A 19,018-nucleotide genomic window follows, 5' to 3' on the forward strand; every position below is an offset into this window, starting at 1 on the left:
TCCCCATTACTCTTCATAGCCCAAATACCAATAACTAATGAACAAAATCCTTTCTTCTTTAACCCGCAGGAATAAAACAACCCGTGGAGACAGTTTAAACAGTAGCTCAAATCTAAAAAGCAAAGGACTTGAAAAATCTCGAAAAAAGCAGAGGACTTGGCAACGCCACCCAGCACACAGCATCTATCATCGAGTTCACGCTTTATCTCTGGATTAATGTACAAAGTTCTTCTTGTTATAGGAAGTTTTCAGATATAGGCAATGAAAACAAATTTCAAAAGGCACAAAGGCTATTTTATTGCTTTATGTAGCCTAATCTTATGAAAGTACATGAATGCTGCAAAAATGCTACAGCGCATGACTCCTTGCCATTGCCTTGCTATTGCATATTTCTGTGATTATGAACTGTATTAATTGTACCAATGTTCACATGCAGTCACTACGGCATCATGGCAGAACTTTTTTTAAGCGTCCTCTTTTTAAGGTAAAGCAAAAGTGATTATAGATGTTGCATATGGGGATGAAATACCAAAGTGGCTAATTTCAATTTACTTCTGGCCTTTGTCAAATAGTGTTTCAGCACAACGACATAATGGTGGACATGGTATTCTTTTACACTACGAAGAGCGTGAAATTGGTATTAGTTTGATGGTAATGATGACCTCTCTCTCTCTCTTGTTCTCGGCTACCTTAGTAAACTGCCCGTTAATTGTGTTTGCCATTAAAAGAACTAGTTGCACTGGTTCCTGCCTCCAGCTCTCTGATTTGGTAGGGTGCATGTGCATGGCTGAAAAAAATGGTCTCAACATGGCTCTCAAGTTATGTTTGCGTGACATTCAGTAAATGCATTATTTTTTTGCTCTTATGTTCTTTATACTGTAGAAGTAGTTTAGAATAGTGTGAAGTGAATGTGTTCAGAAATCACAGTGGCTTAAAAAAATATTTGGAAAAATACACTTTCTGATTGCCACTCATAGAGAGGCACATCTATTACACCCATGATTACTTTGCCTTGCTTAAAAAAAAAGGTCTAGTCTAGTCTCATTTATTTGTAGATGCCACTTCGATTGGATAATATTGTATGTAATGCATTTTACGTGTGTGGCTTAAATGTGCAAATAGGCCATAGTTTTGCCTTTCTTCTGCTGTTTGTTTATTTCATTTGTATTTCATTCATTTAAAAAATTTTATGCATCTTTACATGATGTTTTTGCACCGATTGATCCCTTGATGATTTAACAATCTTGTTTGCTTTAAATTGTGCTTCAGAACATTCTTGCCTTGAACCCGAGGGTGAAGACCCACGCGGATCTCCATTCCACCGCCTCAAAGAAGAAGGAAAAGAAGTACTGGAAGAGAAACCCAGAGAGCAGTTGCAATGTGAGTCTACAGCCTCTTGTAGCCTACTGTAAAAATAACTCTCACTTTTCCAAAGCATCACATATACCGGTGCTTTATGCCTCGCATTAAATATTAAAGAAACAGCCAAAGTGAAGAAAAACCCTTGTCACGTCATACCGAGCTGGTACGTCTTTCCTTGTTTGTGGAACTTTTACTGCTGCTGATGTGGTACAATCACAGCGCTCTTCTCAACGTCTCAGCACAGTGAAAATTAGATCTTAAAGAAAAATAACGGCGTGAGATGTTGAGGCTTGTTCTCTGCTTCTAGAAACTGTAGCCCTTGCGGCTTCTATCTTCTGTGAACAAACTTCCTCCCGGTTTACAGCTGATAACGAGAACTCTTTGATAATAGTTTATGGTGTGGAGATTCAGTGATTATGCTGGTGATGGCTGTGATCATATTACCCTGATGAGCAATAATAGAGCAGACGATTATAATTCTATAATTAGTTCCATTCGCCTAGTTTGTCCAATTATTGTAGAGATTCAAATTTTGACTCCTGCCCTTTTGCTTACAATATATCAATGAGTAATTGTGTTGCACTCATCAGAAAACTACAGCAAAAGCCTGGAGACATTATGAAAATGCATCATAAGCAGATGCCCCCCAATTCCCCAAGTGGATTAAACATTTCACATTTCCTCTCAGTTATGATCATATCCTGTGAGTCCTATGAGTCAAGGCTCATAAGCATATTCAAATGTTCATTTTAAGTGCTTTTTCGCCATGTGGCGACTGTGTTGATGAAATACCAAATCTTGTTTCCAGAGCTTGCATATTAATTAGCTGCTTAAATTATAGGCTACTACCAATTCCCAGAACTAAGCGTTTTGTCTAATTAATAATAATAAAGCCCCAAGATGTTGGATTAGACTAATCCTTTGCAGGGAAAAATGCTACACATAATTTCAAGTGAAAATGTCAATGGTTATCCCAGTACCAACAATGCCTCAGTGTAATTGGAAATGTAATTATGTTTCATTTTACCACACAGATGAGTTTTAATACCGCACAGAAGCCCCGAGATTAGTCTTGTGTGACACACAGTGGACACAGGTCAAGTATTTTTGCATTTGCAATGAAAATACAGAGTTGTCAACAACACAGCAGCCTCTTATCATACATGTAGGGGGGTGGAATGAAAACCACCAGGGCACGTTGTCACAGGAAGTCATTGGGCCCTATTTTAACGATAGAAACGCATGGTCTTAAAAGCAGGACGCACAGTCTAAAAGGACATGTCCGAATGCACTTTTGCTAATTTAACAATGGGAAAAATGGCTTGTGCGCCTAGCGCATAGTCTAAAATGGTTGTTCATATTCTCGTAATGAGTAATGGGTGTGTTTTGGGCATAACGTGCAATAAACCAATTAGAGTCTTATCTCCCAACCCTTTTAAAGCCAGTTGCGCTCACGCAACATTTAGATGGCGGAATTTGTAAACTGAAAAACGAGTGGAAGAAGAAAATTGTTCATATTTAAAACGTTTGTGTGCTGTTGCGCATCCATGTATGTGATAAGCAAACTCAGTCATCTCGTTTATAGGCACATATTACTAACGCGCTCATTACATAACAAAAACAGTATTGCACCATTGATTATAGACTTACCGTATTTTTCGGTCTATAAGGTCTATAAGCGTTTTTTCATAACTTGGCTGGTGCTGCGTCTTACAGTCAGGTGCGCCTTGTAAGTCAGTATAAATTAATTTTGACATTTATGAGGCAAGAGACAACATTACCGTCTACAGCCGCAAGATTTTGCCACATGCTGCTTCTGTATTTATGTAATTTAATGGATTCAGTGATGCAGAATGACGAGTATGCAAACTTCACACTAGTTGGCTTGTTCATCTTGTTAATTTAGACTATTCAACCTTCCAGATAAGTTCTGCATGCTAGGTTTATCGTTTAAATAATTGATAATATTACTTTAACCTACAGACATCTATTCAGCCTGCTGTTCTGTCTGCTATTGTTTAGTTGAATAACTTGCCTTTCCAGAATAAATGTCTGTTCTTCGGCTTGGATTTTGTGAAATAATTTCCTAAATAAACGCGACGTATCCACTGTGACCTATATATGTTATTTCGTCTTAATGACACATTTTTAAAAGATGAGGCTTATACTCCGGTGCGGCTTATAGTTCAGAAAGTACGATAAGACTAGGTTTTAGTGCAAATGCATTTGCTATCTAAACAGCGTGACGCTGGACGTGAAAATGATAACTGCGCCCTAACAAAAAACACTTGCGCAATACGCTGCATTGCACCGGGTGTATGGTAGGCCCAAATATGTGTTCAATGAATTGTTTTTTTTTCAGAGCAAAATAAAGATATGTGTCTGCATAGAAATTTAGTGTGACAACATGCCCCAAACTGACATTTATGAAAGATACAATAGTCCTGACAACGTAGTTCAAACTTTTAGCTAAAGAAATAGGTTTGCCAATAACCTTTGCCTGTAGGATTCACTAAAAGTATTATAATTTCTATTTACAAAGTGTTTCAAACAAAGCAACATTAAATCATAACTAGAGAAAACATAATAATTGGGCCTTTGACTCAAACCCTTATAGTCATACTATATGTGGCCTATATAGATCTCTAAAAAATTGGAAATGTAATCTATCTGTCAAGTCAAAATTACATGTCAGTCTGAACATTGTGAATTTACCATACAATATTTTGTGAATGCATTTGAATATAAAATGAAAAGCAAAACCTTCACATGGCAGCCAGGGTATTATTATAAGGCAGCATTTTATTAATTTAAACCAGGCTTTGTAACACAGACTATATATTGCTTATATAGTCTCTTCTAAACCTGTATCTTTGTTGCCAAATAAAGATAAGAATTCAGGGAAGGGTCATGAAGGACTCTTGAAGAATATCAGATGGCTCACTGGATTGGTTTCATCTTCAGCACCCATCTGTGTAATAATAAAATGTAGTAACTCTGCCTCATGCCATAAATTAACTCGGTGTGTGGAAATCGAGTTAGTCTCAATCTCAATCATGTTGTGATTTTATTCTCCTGGAGCTTCCATCCTATATATGTGCAGGGAAATTTCCTGGCTGCTCATCCCTCTGAATTTCATTAAGTAGCTTAAGTCAGTTTGCACAATAGCTTCTGCGAAACTGAATTAGCTTATAGAATAAAGGAGCCAGCTTAAACAGCTTGAACTTTGCCTCTTAAAACGGGAGGGGCTGGGGGGAATCCTTTTTAATGCCTCTCTGATAATGTCAACCGTGTCATGTTACAGTGTTAAATGGCACCAATTAATCCTTCCGATTTAAAGAAGAAACTCCTAAATCTTTAAAAGCAGGATAATCTCTGAACAGTATATTAGGTCTACTCAATGGTATAATCCTTCTATACAGCACTTTTTAAAATCTACAGCTTGCAGGATATTCCTAAGGTGCCTCAGGATTTATAACCATTTTGTGACCTTAAAGACAACTTTTTAGGTTGAGGTATTTTTAAATAATGTCAAAATGCTGCTACCAAGTGCATCTACAAACACAAATGACACAATTATTTATCATGATGAAAGTACAAATGGTTTATGCATTTGAATGCATGGTTTGATAAAAAAAAAGTATACCCAAGTGTGCTGCACTGTAATTGCTTCAGATTAGAGATGAAACTGTTTTCACATCACGGTTATAGTGACAAAAATCACCACGGTTATCAATATTATCATGGTTTTGTGAACAATTTTTAAAGATATAAAAAAGTACTGATGCAAACCAAATAAATCAATTTTACTTGTAAGTGCACTTTTGTTTCCATAAACATCACATAAATAGCATTAACATTAACCATGGCACATTTGGGGTCGTGAGATAAATGTTCATCTAGTTCAGATGAAACGCAAGTGAGTAAATCAGATTTTTATATGAACACAGGACAAATAATCAAGTCATCTGTCTGCGTATGTTGTAAGAAATCATGTGTACTTTATGACCCAGGAGTAAGCTGCAGGACACCTGCGCTCAGACCAACGTGGAAGAATCAAACAGAGTAGAAAAGAGCTCATCAGATCACATCATTTAAAGAGCACCTATTGTCCGATTCATGTTTTTACATTTCCTTTGGTGTGAAAGTGTGTATTAGTACATGTTAACGATATTCAAAAGGTAAATACCCCAAAGTAAACAATGACGGCAAGTTATCGTCTCCAGCGTAAATCTCTTTTCTTGGAATACAACAAACACACGGATTGTAGGCAACAGTTTACTTCCTGGTAGAGGTCTTCACGGGTCCACTTAGATCCGAAAACCCGAGGTCCGACCCGAGACCCGATCGGGTTCGGGTCTAAACGTTTCACATGTGCCTCGGACACGGGTCGGGTACAATAATAGCGGCATCAGGTCTCGGGTAACTTAAAAATGAATGTGTTTTTTTCTGAACGGACCCGAGAAGACCCGAACTCTCTCGTCTGTGTGCGTCAATGTCCTTTTCAAACCTCACATCTGTTTGCCAAGAGCGCTTGCGACATTGTGTGGTTGTCGGAAGGTTCATTTTCATTGAGACAAACATGTCAGTCAATTATAAATGTACATTTTAGCGGTTACTTTGGTGTCGTCGTCAGATAACAAAGTAAAACGAATGGAGCAGCTCACCAAATTGGTTGCAAGGCCACCGGAGTTTCTTTCTGTCTTACTGCTGCGCGTGGGTCTGCAGAATGCACACACGTCAGTGCCGTTTACATCCGGTTCCAGTCGAGTTAAAAAAAAAATTTCACTAGTTCGGGTCGGACTCGGGTCTAATTTTCTCGGGTTTGTCTCGGGTCGGGTCTTTCTTTAAAATTTTTTTATTTATGCACGTCGGGTTCGGGTATGAAGTGATTCGGGTCATTTCGGGTCGGGTACATTTCTTTGGACCCGAGAAGACCTCTACTTCCTGGGATTGGTTATGTAGACAAGAACGACATAGTAACTCCATAACTCCTGTTAGCATTGAAGTGTGCGCGAATCTTTTAAACATGGTAAGGAGCGTCACATTTTGGATGCCAGAGGTATTCAGGCCAATCACAACGTACAGGTTAGCTGGCCAATCGGAGACACAGAGCTTTTTAAATCTGTGCATTTCAGAAAGAGAGTGAAATCTGGAGCTACAAAAACGTTTTTTTTTTTTTAACCAACCATGCAAGCACATATCAAATACACAAAATAACGTCGTTTTTTAGCAATGAAATAGGTGCACTTTAATGGAAAATGAATAGAAAAGATGGATCTGTCTAAAAAATATTTTTTAACGTGTCAGTACAACTAGATTTTCCTAAATGTGAAAATGTATTGAATTTTTGTCATCACAAACACATGGGAGCAGACGTGAATGAATGTGTTTGTCTTGCGTTATTGCTTAAATTGGTTGATGCTGGACAGGTGTTTTCAAGCCTTGAAACTGACACGATTTAACGGTAATTAAAAAATGACACGGTAATACTAACCATTGGACATTTTTAGTGTGGTTAACCATTAAACCGGTAATCGCTACATCTTTAGATAAATGATCTGCCAAATCCATTAATTTAACTGTAGAGATTTACCACCTCTTAAAAGCCATAGTTTGCACACTGACAGGTGTTTAACTATATGAAATATATGGTATTATATTATACATGGCACTGTTGCAAATATCTACTAATTTAATAAAATATTTGTGTAATCAAACTTTTATCTATAGAACTATTATGCAACTATGTGTCACATTTTGTCATAAAAATTTGTCTCTTTGTGTTTAAATCTCGCAGTCTTGCATGGATTTGGAGAACAACTTTGATGACATCAAGCACACGACTTTGAGCGAGCGTGGGGCACTTCGGGAAGCGCTGAGGTAAGCACTGTCTCCATGGCAACAGTCCGAGTCACCGCTAGGAGGAGTTTTGGGTGGGCAGCCGGAGGAATGCGTGTGCGCGGCGTTTCGTGAGGTTAGGACGGGTTGCATCGTAAGTCATTCTTCATTATTGAGGGAACGGATGAGTGTAGAAGCAGCACTCGGCTCTGCTTTTCTGAGGGATTAATTTGTTGGAGGGAAGCCTCCCTCTGGGCTTTGCCTTGACTCTTCAACCCTGCAGGAGATGCTAAGGCTCAGTGCACAGTGAAAAATGTAAATGTTTAATTTGTTAGTTGAAAATGCTTTTGGGGATCCCAAGACAACATTAGAATGCTTGATCATGAGGACGTCTGGTCTTGAGGCTTAGGTTCTTTAAATAAAGAATAGTCTTAAATGCAATGCAAACGATAAAGACTGACATCTTGTGAATAAAAAGACTATCAAGCTCTGGACTAAAATATATCAAGGTTGTGAATCCATAAAACAGCAAATGATATTACATCTACTTAAATTAATCAGATTTTTGCTGAGAAAAACACAGTGCAAGATTATCAAGGACTACATCATTGTAGCATTGTAGCTTTAGAAGTCTTTATATTGCTTGCTTTGTTTCCATATCTTTCTACATGTACTGGCTAGCGTTCCACAGCTGTTCATTACGCAACTGATTTTGTCAATCTGTATATTTGAGGGCTAACTTGACACAGCGCACGTCCTTGTATTCCATTCGCACATGTTTTTTTTTTTTTTATGTTGATCTGTGTACACGTGACGCTGCTGGCAGTTGCGTTAACTTCGCCTTGCGGATTTTCAGCATCTTGCATCATGAGTGTTTTTTAAGACGGCAAGTTAAAAGTAATTTAGATTTAATAAATGTGCTAAGTTCGGTTTAATGCTGCTCCATCTGCTCTCGATAAGCGGGGTCTGATAAAGCTCACAAATACATAAATTACTACATGTATGACAATCAGACCATCACCCTATCGTTGGTCTAATAATCACATCTGATATGTTTTGCAAACGTCTGCCTTCTCAATATAATGATCCGTTTAAATCTGTTTTGAAATGGCACCTCTGACCGCTACCCAAAATCACTAACATGACTTAATTCTGCATGCCATAGAATATGCATGAGCACAGCATTGCATCTGTTGATCATGAATAAAAAAGAAAACCCAAAACAGCAGTGAAAATCACGAGTTAGGTTAAAAGAAAGAGAGCCGGAGAGTTATTACAGACATTAATGCAAAATTCGGTCCTGCAGAGGTTTGATTTTAATCCTGCTCTAAACGAAACTCCCCCGCCGTGCTGGGTGGCAGATCTGATGAAAGATTTACGTTTTATAACTGCTAATAATGCCGGACATGAAAGTCTTAGCAGCGTGCTCGACTCTGGTGTTCATCACAGGAGGCAGCTGGCTGATTTGCCCTGTTTGTTGGGAACCAGAGGAAGGCTCGGCTCTGGATCCCTAGTGTCATGACACAGCCAGAAAGTTGACTCCTCATTAAGAACTACACTGATTGGTTCATGTAGTGCGTTTAATACCTTACAAGTCTCCAAGATGATGCAATATAGATTCAGTAAGCATATTTTGATGACACACCTTCATGATGGTTAATTGAAACATTTGCAGCATTGAGTCTATTGTGATAAATCAAAGAAAACTGTGCTTTTCCAGTGATATTTTTTGATTAAACGCGAGATTAGGCAGCTTCGTTGTGTATATGGGAATAAATTGCTTGACAGCTCATGGTCACTTTTTTGTATATAACTGTATTGTGCTTCTTGTGTTTTACATAAGAAAATCATATGAGGGTGATCGAATCTCCAAGCTAGTTACCATGCTCCTGACATGTTCTGTTAACAGATTGTTTTAAAAAAATAAAAGCGGATCTCACTCATTGTTATAAAAGACTCATGCAACTTTTACGGCTTGTGTTACAGGGCACTGGTCTCTCCAAATTCAATTTCAAACACTGCTTGCATTTTGGTCACAAGAGAATTTCAGTACTAACTCCCCTACACCATGGCTGGGGAATATATTAGACTATCAAGATAATTGTGTTAAAGATATCAAATTGCAGAATATCGTGAATGTATTATATTGTTGAAAATTAAGATTTATGTGCTAAAAATGGCACTAGTAGGTTAATGTGGCAAAAATTTCACCCCGCCCCCTTTATGTCTCACAAGTAGCTCAAAACGTACAATATTCGCAACAGTAAGCAACAAAGGTGTGGAAAGAGACTTTTGAGCTCTTGTTATCTTTTTGATCACCTCAAACTGCTTTAACATGTTCATTTAAAGGGGCCATGGTACAAGACTTTTTTAAGATGTCAAATAAATCTTTGGTGTCCCCAGAGTACATATGTGAAGTTTTAGCTCAAAATATCATATAAATAATTTATTATAGCATGTTAAAATTGCCACTTTGTAGGTGTGTGCAAAAATGTGGCGTTTCGTGTCCTTTAAAATGCAAATGAGCTGATGAAATTCAAACACTGATCACAATGATGGTGGTTTGTTGCAATTAAAATTCAATTGTGCTTTTCTCTGCACTAAATGGCATTGCTGTGGTTGGATAGTGCAAATTAAGGGGTGGTATTATTATAATAAGAGCTCCTTATGACATCATAAATTTCAACGACCTATTTTTTCATGTGCTTGCAGAGAATGGTTTACCAAAACTAAGTTACTGGGTTGACCTTTTTCACATTTTCTGGGTTGATAGAAGCACTGGGGACCCAATTATAGCACTTAAACATGGAAAAAGTCAGATTTTCATGCCATGGCCCCTTTAATATAAAGTTGTAAGTGCCTATTTTTCCACTGTGTTTTTAGAGTAAACATTTAGGATGTTTTATCCAAGTCTGCTTTTTAAATGTTTCAAAATTGAGAACTATCAGGGTTCCCACGGGTCCTTGAAATCTTTGAAAGTTTGTGAATCTGGGGAAAAAATTCAAGGCACTGGGAAGTTTTTGAAAATATACATACATAGATACAGGTCATTGAATGTGCTTGAATCTATTTTATCCAATAAGTTTTCTGGAAAGAAAATCTGTATTATTCCCTGTGTAGTGTAGGATAATATCATTAAAATTCTAGACTGTTCACTTTAAATGCTTACATCTTCTGTATGCGAATGTTGATTCATTCCAAAATGCTTTTTGCATAGATGTGTTTGACACATGAAAACGTCTCTGGTTACGTATGTAACTAGGGATGTCCCGATCCGATCACGTGATCGGAAATTGGCCCCGATCACGTGGTTTCAGACTCGATCGGAATCGGACGTTACCTCCCGATCAGGACTCGGATACATATGCAGGGTTTAAAATCCATTAAGGTCTCGCTCTGCTCCACACCAGTGTACGCGCTGCGCTGGTGCGTGTGAACTGATGAGAAGAGAATAGGCTTGTTCGACTTCATGTAGCAGCGCAACAACCGGCAGCCGGATGACGTCTAAGTTCCGCGAGAGCGATTTAAAAGCAAACTCCTCCGTATGATTTCGCGGATCACTCTCGCGGTAGTTTGACGTCACCCGGCTGTCGATTGTTGAGGCGCCGCATGAAGTTGAACAAGCCTATTGACATGCTTTCAAATTCATTCATAGGCTTCGCACTCGTGCGTGCAAGGAACCCACGACAAAACCAGGTTTTTACCGCTCATTTAAACGACGCGTTGATCGTTTTTGTCACCATGTGCTCAGACGCAGCTCCGCGTCTCACTCAGAACCTCAAGAACGCGCATTCGCGCAGGATACTGTAGAGATGTGAGATAGAGGTAAGAATGGTGCCCACGTCGAGAAAACTAAGTCTAGAAACAAAGTATTAAAGTATGTCTAGCCATGTCACTCATCTCATTACAATATGTTAACTTGATAACTGGATACAACTGATTGTATAGTTTAATAAAATAATGTATTTTGATTATACAGATTAATTACGACCTAACTGTAGGTATAACTGCTGACCAGCTTAGGGAATCTCTATGGCTAATTTATAAGATATATTGCTGAATCAGTATGTTGTTTTTCTTGTTAATTGAGTCTGGGTAGCCTATCTTATGCCTAGAATTATTCAAGGAGGTTGATTCTTATAACTTCCTTCAAAGTTTGATCAATTGTGCATAATGACATGTGCAACAAATGCATATAGGGTGTCAGACTCATAGATTTGCATAATTTAAAGTTCAGCTTTTAAAGTTTGGGTCAACATGTGGCACAGCTTTAAAACTGAAACTTATAAAATCCTATCAGAGGTCCAAAATGTCATTGAAACACACCAGTGGCTTTGCTGTCGTCAGGGTTAAACATGTTACCCCTCGAACCCTCCCTCCGAACAGAGCATCCCCACAAAACAAATCCCAATTTAACCCCTGTACATATACTATATATTTTCATTATTTTTGAACACATCTGTAGTTATGCGCTGGCACAGAGTTAGACTCTTTTGACTTCACACAGAAACAGCAATGTGTGCGGCATGACATAAGGAACATCCTGGTTCTGTTTTTTTTGCTCTTATTTATTCTTTTTTTATATATTATAGAAGTATCGGATCGGGACTCGGTATCGGCAGATACTCAAAATCAAATGACTCGGACTCGAGGGCAAAAAAACCTGATCGGGACATCCCTATATGTAACTGTTGAAAGGTACAAGACGCTGCGTCTCCCTTGCCATACTTCCTGCGTCCCTGTAACTGTGTCTTTGGCAATATTTCAGATAGCGATATACTTCCTAGTTCCGCGTCACCCTGTTTTTGTCGTTAAGACTCACAATTGGCTGAATTTGATATACACATTCAGGCGCACTTACCCCTGGAAGCGTCCCCAAAGTGTCACCGCAGTGACGCAGAGCGATTTCCCTTGAAAGGAAACTGTAACAATGTATCTTAAATGGTAACACAATGTAACCTTGCTTTCACTTGAAATGTGTCCCTTCACATTTAGTCCTTGAATTTAAGGATATTGGACCTGGACAGTCCTTGAAAGATCCTTGAATTTGAAGTTAACTAAGGTGTGGGAACCCTGAACTATACTATATCAAATTTTAGGCACTGTATATTGCCTAGCCCTGCCTTATGCTGAGTTTACACCAACCGCGTTTTGGGCGTCAAAATCGCGTCTACCGAGCCTAGTTTGCCGCTTGAACACTTTGAATGCATTCGCGCGTGTAGAGCAGAGTAGACGCGCGGAAAAAGCAAGCATTTGACGCGCGTCCGAGGCAAAATCCGCTTCTTGTGGGAGGGGCAACTGCTATGCGGTTGTCTGTTTGCAAGATAACTGATGTTGATTGTGCATTTATCGAGAGAGTTACCGGTTTGTATGTGGTAACCTTACTATAGCTTTTTTGAAAAGCGCATTGCTTCCATTGAAAACATATGCCGGCCGACAGCGAAAGCGCTTTGGTGTGCACGCTACCTAAGAGTTAAGAATTGGTACTTTCCAGCATAAAAACGAGGATCTCAAAGTTGACAGGTGCTTTCAGCCTCTCTTGTCAAATGGTTTTTCACACACGTCAGATGACTAAAGTCAAGTAACATGTTGTGTTGTTAAACTGATGAGCTGTAATGAGGAATAGCTCCTCTTATTATCCTCTGCACCACCACACCCTTGACAGAAGCCTTTTTTCCTGTCTTCACTTTGACACAGCAGCCACAGTATATAAAGGTGGATTGATCATTAAAACCGTTTTCTCATCCCATCTGTCCCAGCACCTAGTCTAAAAGCAGGTTCCTTTGATTCAGAGCCAAGCTTAATTGGTAGTATCTAAAATAGTTTAAGTAATTAAGATGACAGAGCCGGCCTGCGTGAGGACAGTATCCCTATGTCCTTTCTGAGAGGTCTGGCACCTCTCTAGGGTCCTCATTATGACTCGGTCCACACAAGTTACATGTCCTAGCAAGTGTGGAATTTGACGGGTATCTCTCCAAGATGACCTCCCACACACATGATAAATTCATCATCTCTACAGAAGAGCGTTTGGGATTAAGTTTGTAGTGGTGGGAGGCGTGAGGTGGTTTGACAGCATTCGCTAAAGCCCACGTTGGTTTTGAGATGAGCTAACATTGTTCGTATCACTATCGTGTTTTGTTGCACTGATGCCTGCGTGGTGTGTTTTTGCACTTGAGCAACAGTTTATTTCAGAATTGTGGGATGGTTAAAGTAAAAGCCAATGTAGATTGATGTCTCACAGGAAGATTGTTGCACGGGATCTGTTTTTGCCTCTGTGTCTGTAATGAGAGGGAAGAATGGTGTAAGACAGGTTTACAAGAAGGGTGAAGGAGCTGGAAAAAGGCTTTGTTTGTAAGCTCTGTGCAGCTCTGTGCTCAGTCAAGGGTCATCCTTACGTTTGTTCTTTCTGCATGTCTTGCACTGAAATAATGCTGCACAATGAGCATATCATTTGCTGCACTGTTTTTTTTGTGATGACACTTCTAATTGTATTTAATGTAAATTGGACTAATTATAGATTGACACTTGTTTGCAAGAAAAAAAAGAAATAAAAGAAGTAAAACAGCTCTGTTTGCCTGAAGAAATTCACACTCAATTCAGTTTCAATTCAATTTTATTTATATAGCGCTTTTCACAATTGGTAATTGTTTCAAAGGAGCTTTACATTAATTGAAGCAGGGGAAAACACAGAAAAAATCGACAGACAACATAAGTGGCAAAATGTGGCGGATATGAATAAACTTTACAAGCGAGCGTGTTAATAATGTAACGTATAGAAGATGGTGCTAAGTTAAGCCAGTGTCTGCTGACTCCCTGGTGTTGGAAAACCCCCCCTAATAACCTTACAACTTTTTTTAAACCTAGGAAGAGAAAGTCCTAGGAGGGAAAAAACCTATATATATCTCCCAAGGGGTTTATATATTATCTCCCAAGGATTTTTTCCCTCCTAGGACTTTTTTTCCTAGGTGTTCAGCTCTATTTTTTTTACATTTTTGATAAAAAAAAGAAAAAGTATTGCAATGTATCGCAACATGCAACGCATCGTATTGTATCGTGATACGTATCGTATCATGACCCATGTATATGGAGGCCCTTGCCAATACCCAGCCCTAGGGATATGGCCAAAAAAATTATCTTTTTTTTTCTGTATCAGTCGATATTATAATGAATAATGACAAGTCTTTATTCCTGTCAAATTTAAAGGCAGATTTTTGCTCCTGAATGAAAGTTGTAAAAACCAGACAGTTAATTATGTTTTTAAATTACTTTTTATTCAGAACATTACAAATACTTTACAAACAAGTGATAAATTGAGGTAGAACACAAATTACAATATTACTAGTAAAATCAATATCACAATGTCATCTTAACACCCATGCTGCATTAAAAATGCTGCATTCCTTCTTTTGTGCACAGCATTTAGTTTGGCAATTACAAGCTGCACAGCTAATAAATGAATAACTTGCCCCATCGTAACTACATGCAGTCCTGTCTCCATTTTCCAAGTGTGCCTTGTTTCGTTTACTGTTGGTTAATAGGTTACTTATACCACCGTCATTCGCTCGAACAACTTGATGGAAACGCACCTAATTCAAATTTGCTTGTTTTTCTTTTTTTGCAAATTTTGAAAAGATTTGCTTCATATTTGGATGGAAACCCAGCAACTGTCCCACATTTTTCTTACTCCACTCCTCCCAAGTTTAACTGACACTGTGATTGTAAACCAAGACCGCGTGTGATACATTATAAAATGGATTCACTTTAATTCCTTGCATTTCATTTTTAATTTACATTGTTGTAATGTACAAATAAAAATATGTTACATTTTAGAAAATGTTTCAGTGTATAGCGTATAGCGCAGACAATTTGGTACAAATTCAGAAATACGAGAGAATACACTGTTGCTGTTACACAGAGTTACGACTACAGCACACGTGCACGTCTTTTCTGTCAGAAACATCTGACTGTTGACGTTTACACAAAAAAGAAAGTACACGGAGGAACGCAGAGTTAAAATACTTTTATGCGACAGAGAGAGAGAGAGAGGCGCTGCACTCTGAGAGAGAGGGGAGGGAGGTGCACTGAATGCTCGCTACAATGAATTAAGCTGTTTAAAATAGTAAAATAAAAATATAAATGGGAATCATGAAAAATCAATTTGTGGCATCCAGTGTTGAATCTGTGGAGGTCCGCCAAAGATAAATCAATGTGTGGGAAACACTGTGTTTAATTAGAAATATGAACATCTGCATCAATGACGTTTATCCTTTTTCCTTATCTCACGTGGCATGACGGGCCAAATAAAAGGTCATTGCGGGCCAGCTTTGGCCCTAGTTTGGGCACCTCTGACCTTTACACCTGCAGATTTGCCGCCTTTCTTCCCAATATTTTACTGTATGATAAGAGAGCGGCTTTTAAACCAGTAGTACACGCTTCATTGATTTTAAATGCGCACAATAGTTTTATTATGGATTGCTTAAGAAGCAGCATGCAGTCTTTTTTGTGCAACACTACTTTAACTTCTTACTTGACTCGCCCTTTGATGCAGTTTAGGTTAGGACATCTGCGATAAAATGCACGTTCATACTAAACTCATTGAAAAAAGGATGAGAAAGATGCGTACATACGTATCTTATGAGATTAAGGCATAAGGTCAAGTATACTCCTTAACTTTCGTTCTTAAATGTACTCCGCGGGTCACATGCATTCCTTCCGTATCACTACCCTCAAAATTGCATCGAATCATTATGGAATGTGCTGTATCGATGTGCGCATCATCGGAAGTATGTATCGTTGCATCTATATTTTTAACACAGTACTACAGATTGCATTGTTTTTAAAGGCGAAGTCCATGATCTCTGAAAGCCAATGTTGATATTTGAAATCACCGTAACAAACACGCCCCTACCCCAGTAGAATCTGAACCTTCTTTTGATAGACCCACCCCATATATACGCAACGCAGGGAACGGTGTCGATTAGTAGACACGCCCCTTACTGCTGATTGGCTACAAGTGTGTTTTGGTAGGGGCGGCAGTGGCTCAGTGGTTCATGTAGGTTGACTACAAATCGGAAGGTTGGTGGTTCAATCCCCGGGTCCACCTGACCAAGTGTCGAGGTGTCCTTGACCAAGACACCTAACCCCAGCTGCTCCCGACGAGCTGGATGGCGCCTTGCATGGCTGACACCGCCGTCAGTGTATGAATGTGTGAGTGAATGGGTGAATGTGAGGCAATATTGTAAAGCGCTTTGGATGGCTTTGGGTCTATGAAAGTGCTATATAAATGCAGTCCATTTACCATAGTCAGCCCAACTCCCTTTTCCAAAGTGTTTTTCAAAAATCACGCACCTCGCCTTTAAAGGAAAACACCACCATTTTTCAATATTTTCCTATGTTCTTACATCAACTTAGATAAATTAATACATACCTATCTTTTTTCAATGCGTGCACTTTTGGTCTTTGTGCGGCGCCTCGTGGATGTGTTGGCATTTAGCCTATCCCCATTCATTCCTATGGCTCCAAACAGGGATGAATTTAGAAGCCACCAAACACTTCCATGTTTTCCCTATTTAAAGACTGTTATATGAGTAGTTACACGAGTAAGTATGGTGGCACAAAATAAAACTTTTGTTAGCTAACGATGCTAATTCAAGAAGCACTGTACAAAGATTAAAAGTGCACGCATTGAAAAAAGATCGGTATGTATTAATTTATCTAAGTTGAGGTAAGAACATAGTAAAATATTCAAAAATGGTGGTGTTTCCTTTAACATGCTGGCTAACATATTGTTTTATATTTTTCTGTGTATAACTTTTTGATTCTCATAACCAATACTAAGTTTTCCACATTTAAAAAATGTAACATTTATAATCTTCTATTAAAATATACTTTCTTTATTAGTGTCTCATTACAGTATGTATGATTAATAAAAACTTGCTTATGCATCATTGCTTCTCTTTATTTTAGCAAAACATGCTATGGTTTTGATCGTTTCTAATGTTTTTAAAGGCCTTGTTTTTTTCAACGAAATGTTCAAATATGTGTTAAATTGTCAGCGAAAGGTTAAAAATGAATGACCTTAATCATATCTGACCTTACAATTTTCTTAATAAATGAAAAGGAAATGGAAAGGATGTTGACCAATTTTTTTGTTTTCATAAGAAATACCCATATTTATTTATTTATGCATCATTTATTGGCACACACTATCGTATTTTTCTTAGTAATTTCCCTCCTTATTATCTTAAGAGATGTGTGAAATAAGTTCAGTCCCTTGACTATGTATTTTGTTCATTCATACAAGCTGTGTTAATAGACATTACACAAGACAACGCTACTTAATCAGGATCATTAGGATTATTGATGGGATTCTCTGTTTAAAATCATTAACAGAGATTCCCAGATGCACCGAACTCCACGTGAGCCAATGATTAGAACGTACATTTCCTCTGCATCAGTCATATACGACCTCTCTCCAATAAAATGAGCACACGATGCTTTGACACCACGGCAACATGGGGTATTACTGCTAACATCGTGCTCGAGCAGAATGTATATTCCAGAGGCCATGTTTAGCCTGACCTCCCATTGTGGCTCGTTTACCTGCGGGTGCTTCGACCAGGTAACACGCGCAAATAAATAATGGAACAAGCTGCTGAATTTAAGAGTGCAGGGGTCAGAGCTTTGTGCTACTGTTGTGTTCATACAACAAAAAATGCCCAATTTCCAATTCAAAATGTGCCACCGCACCTCCGGCAAGGAGGTGTGTACGTGCACAAATAAGTCATTGTTTTACATCAGCAAAACAGACAGCATAATGAGACTGTTCGGCATTATGTGGGAAAAACAAATATTTGAAGGCGTAAATGTTGCGATTAAAATGATTTTATTTAGATGGCGGTATCACCCAGATCCCAAACGCTGCTTCTAACACAATACCAGGCAACAATGATAAGCATCCAACACCTTACGTGCTCGTGTTATTGACTATACAAGAATAATTCTAATTTCAAGAGCATCAAATGCATATTTATGTCACTAAATTGCATTTTTGAGGCCAAAGCTTTTCATTTCTCAAGTACTGCATTAGTTTAGGATTATGTTTGTCCTTGATGTCAAATAGTACAGATAGTCTTTCATAATGTGATTCAATTAACTCTTTTTGCTAGTCATGTCAATATACCATGGCTTTGTGATACATTTTGCCTTTTTTCTTATAAGCCACAGATTTGATTGTCTGCAGGGTTTAGCCAGACTTCAAGGAGAGTCTTTTATTGTAGATGCATACCGCCCTGATATCCCACGAGTCACTAGAGCTCTTGAAAAAAATGCAATCACTTCTGCATTACTTTCCGTTGACATATGCCAAGGCGCGTCTGCACCTGGTCAGTCAGATAATCTCAAAACAAGTGGCAGTCCATCACTGACCAGAGCGCCGGGAGTGTGACCTATTCCACATTGTTGCATTTTATGTGTCAAATGAAACAGAAACCAGCCTCACCTACATTCCCAGCAGTTCCTCCAAATGGAATGTGCCGCATGCATTTTGCTCCTCCATGAATATTTAATTTGGTAGAGCCAAATTATTCTATGTATAATTCAAAGCAGGCATGTTGTTGTCTACCAGTTTGGAGTTCCCTGGTCATTATGAAGTCAGCAGTAGTTATAAGAGGTATCAGTCTTCACCACCGTCTGCGCAGACATGTCTAGGACAAAACTAGCATCACTCAGGCATTTGTTCTCATCCCCCCTTTATCAAACCACACAAAGGGCAAATCCATTATGTACTGATGCACACCATCAGCTATGCTAGTAG

At 38.6% G+C, this 19,018-nt stretch overlaps 1 protein-coding gene across 3 annotated transcripts in view; it reads left to right on the forward strand.

Moving 5' to 3' along the window:
* dpydb (dihydropyrimidine dehydrogenase b) overlaps nucleotides 1–19,018 on the forward strand; it is a 161,140-nt gene that overhangs the window by 14,680 nt on the left and 127,442 nt on the right. For all 3 annotated transcript variants that reach the window (XM_073876477.1, XM_073876465.1, XM_073876471.1), the window contains 2 exons: nucleotides 1,270–1,380; nucleotides 7,163–7,245. In XM_073876477.1, coding sequence (XP_073732578.1) covers nucleotides 7,169–7,245 — 77 coding nt within the window. In that variant the 5' untranslated portion in view covers nucleotides 1,270–1,380; nucleotides 7,163–7,168. The remainder of the gene's footprint in view (nucleotides 1–1,269; nucleotides 1,381–7,162; nucleotides 7,246–19,018) is intronic.

This window comes from Misgurnus anguillicaudatus, chromosome 2 (genome assembly GCF_027580225.2).
Source record: "Misgurnus anguillicaudatus chromosome 2, ASM2758022v2, whole genome shotgun sequence".
NCBI lineage: Eukaryota > Metazoa > Chordata > Actinopteri > Cypriniformes > Cobitidae > Misgurnus > Misgurnus anguillicaudatus.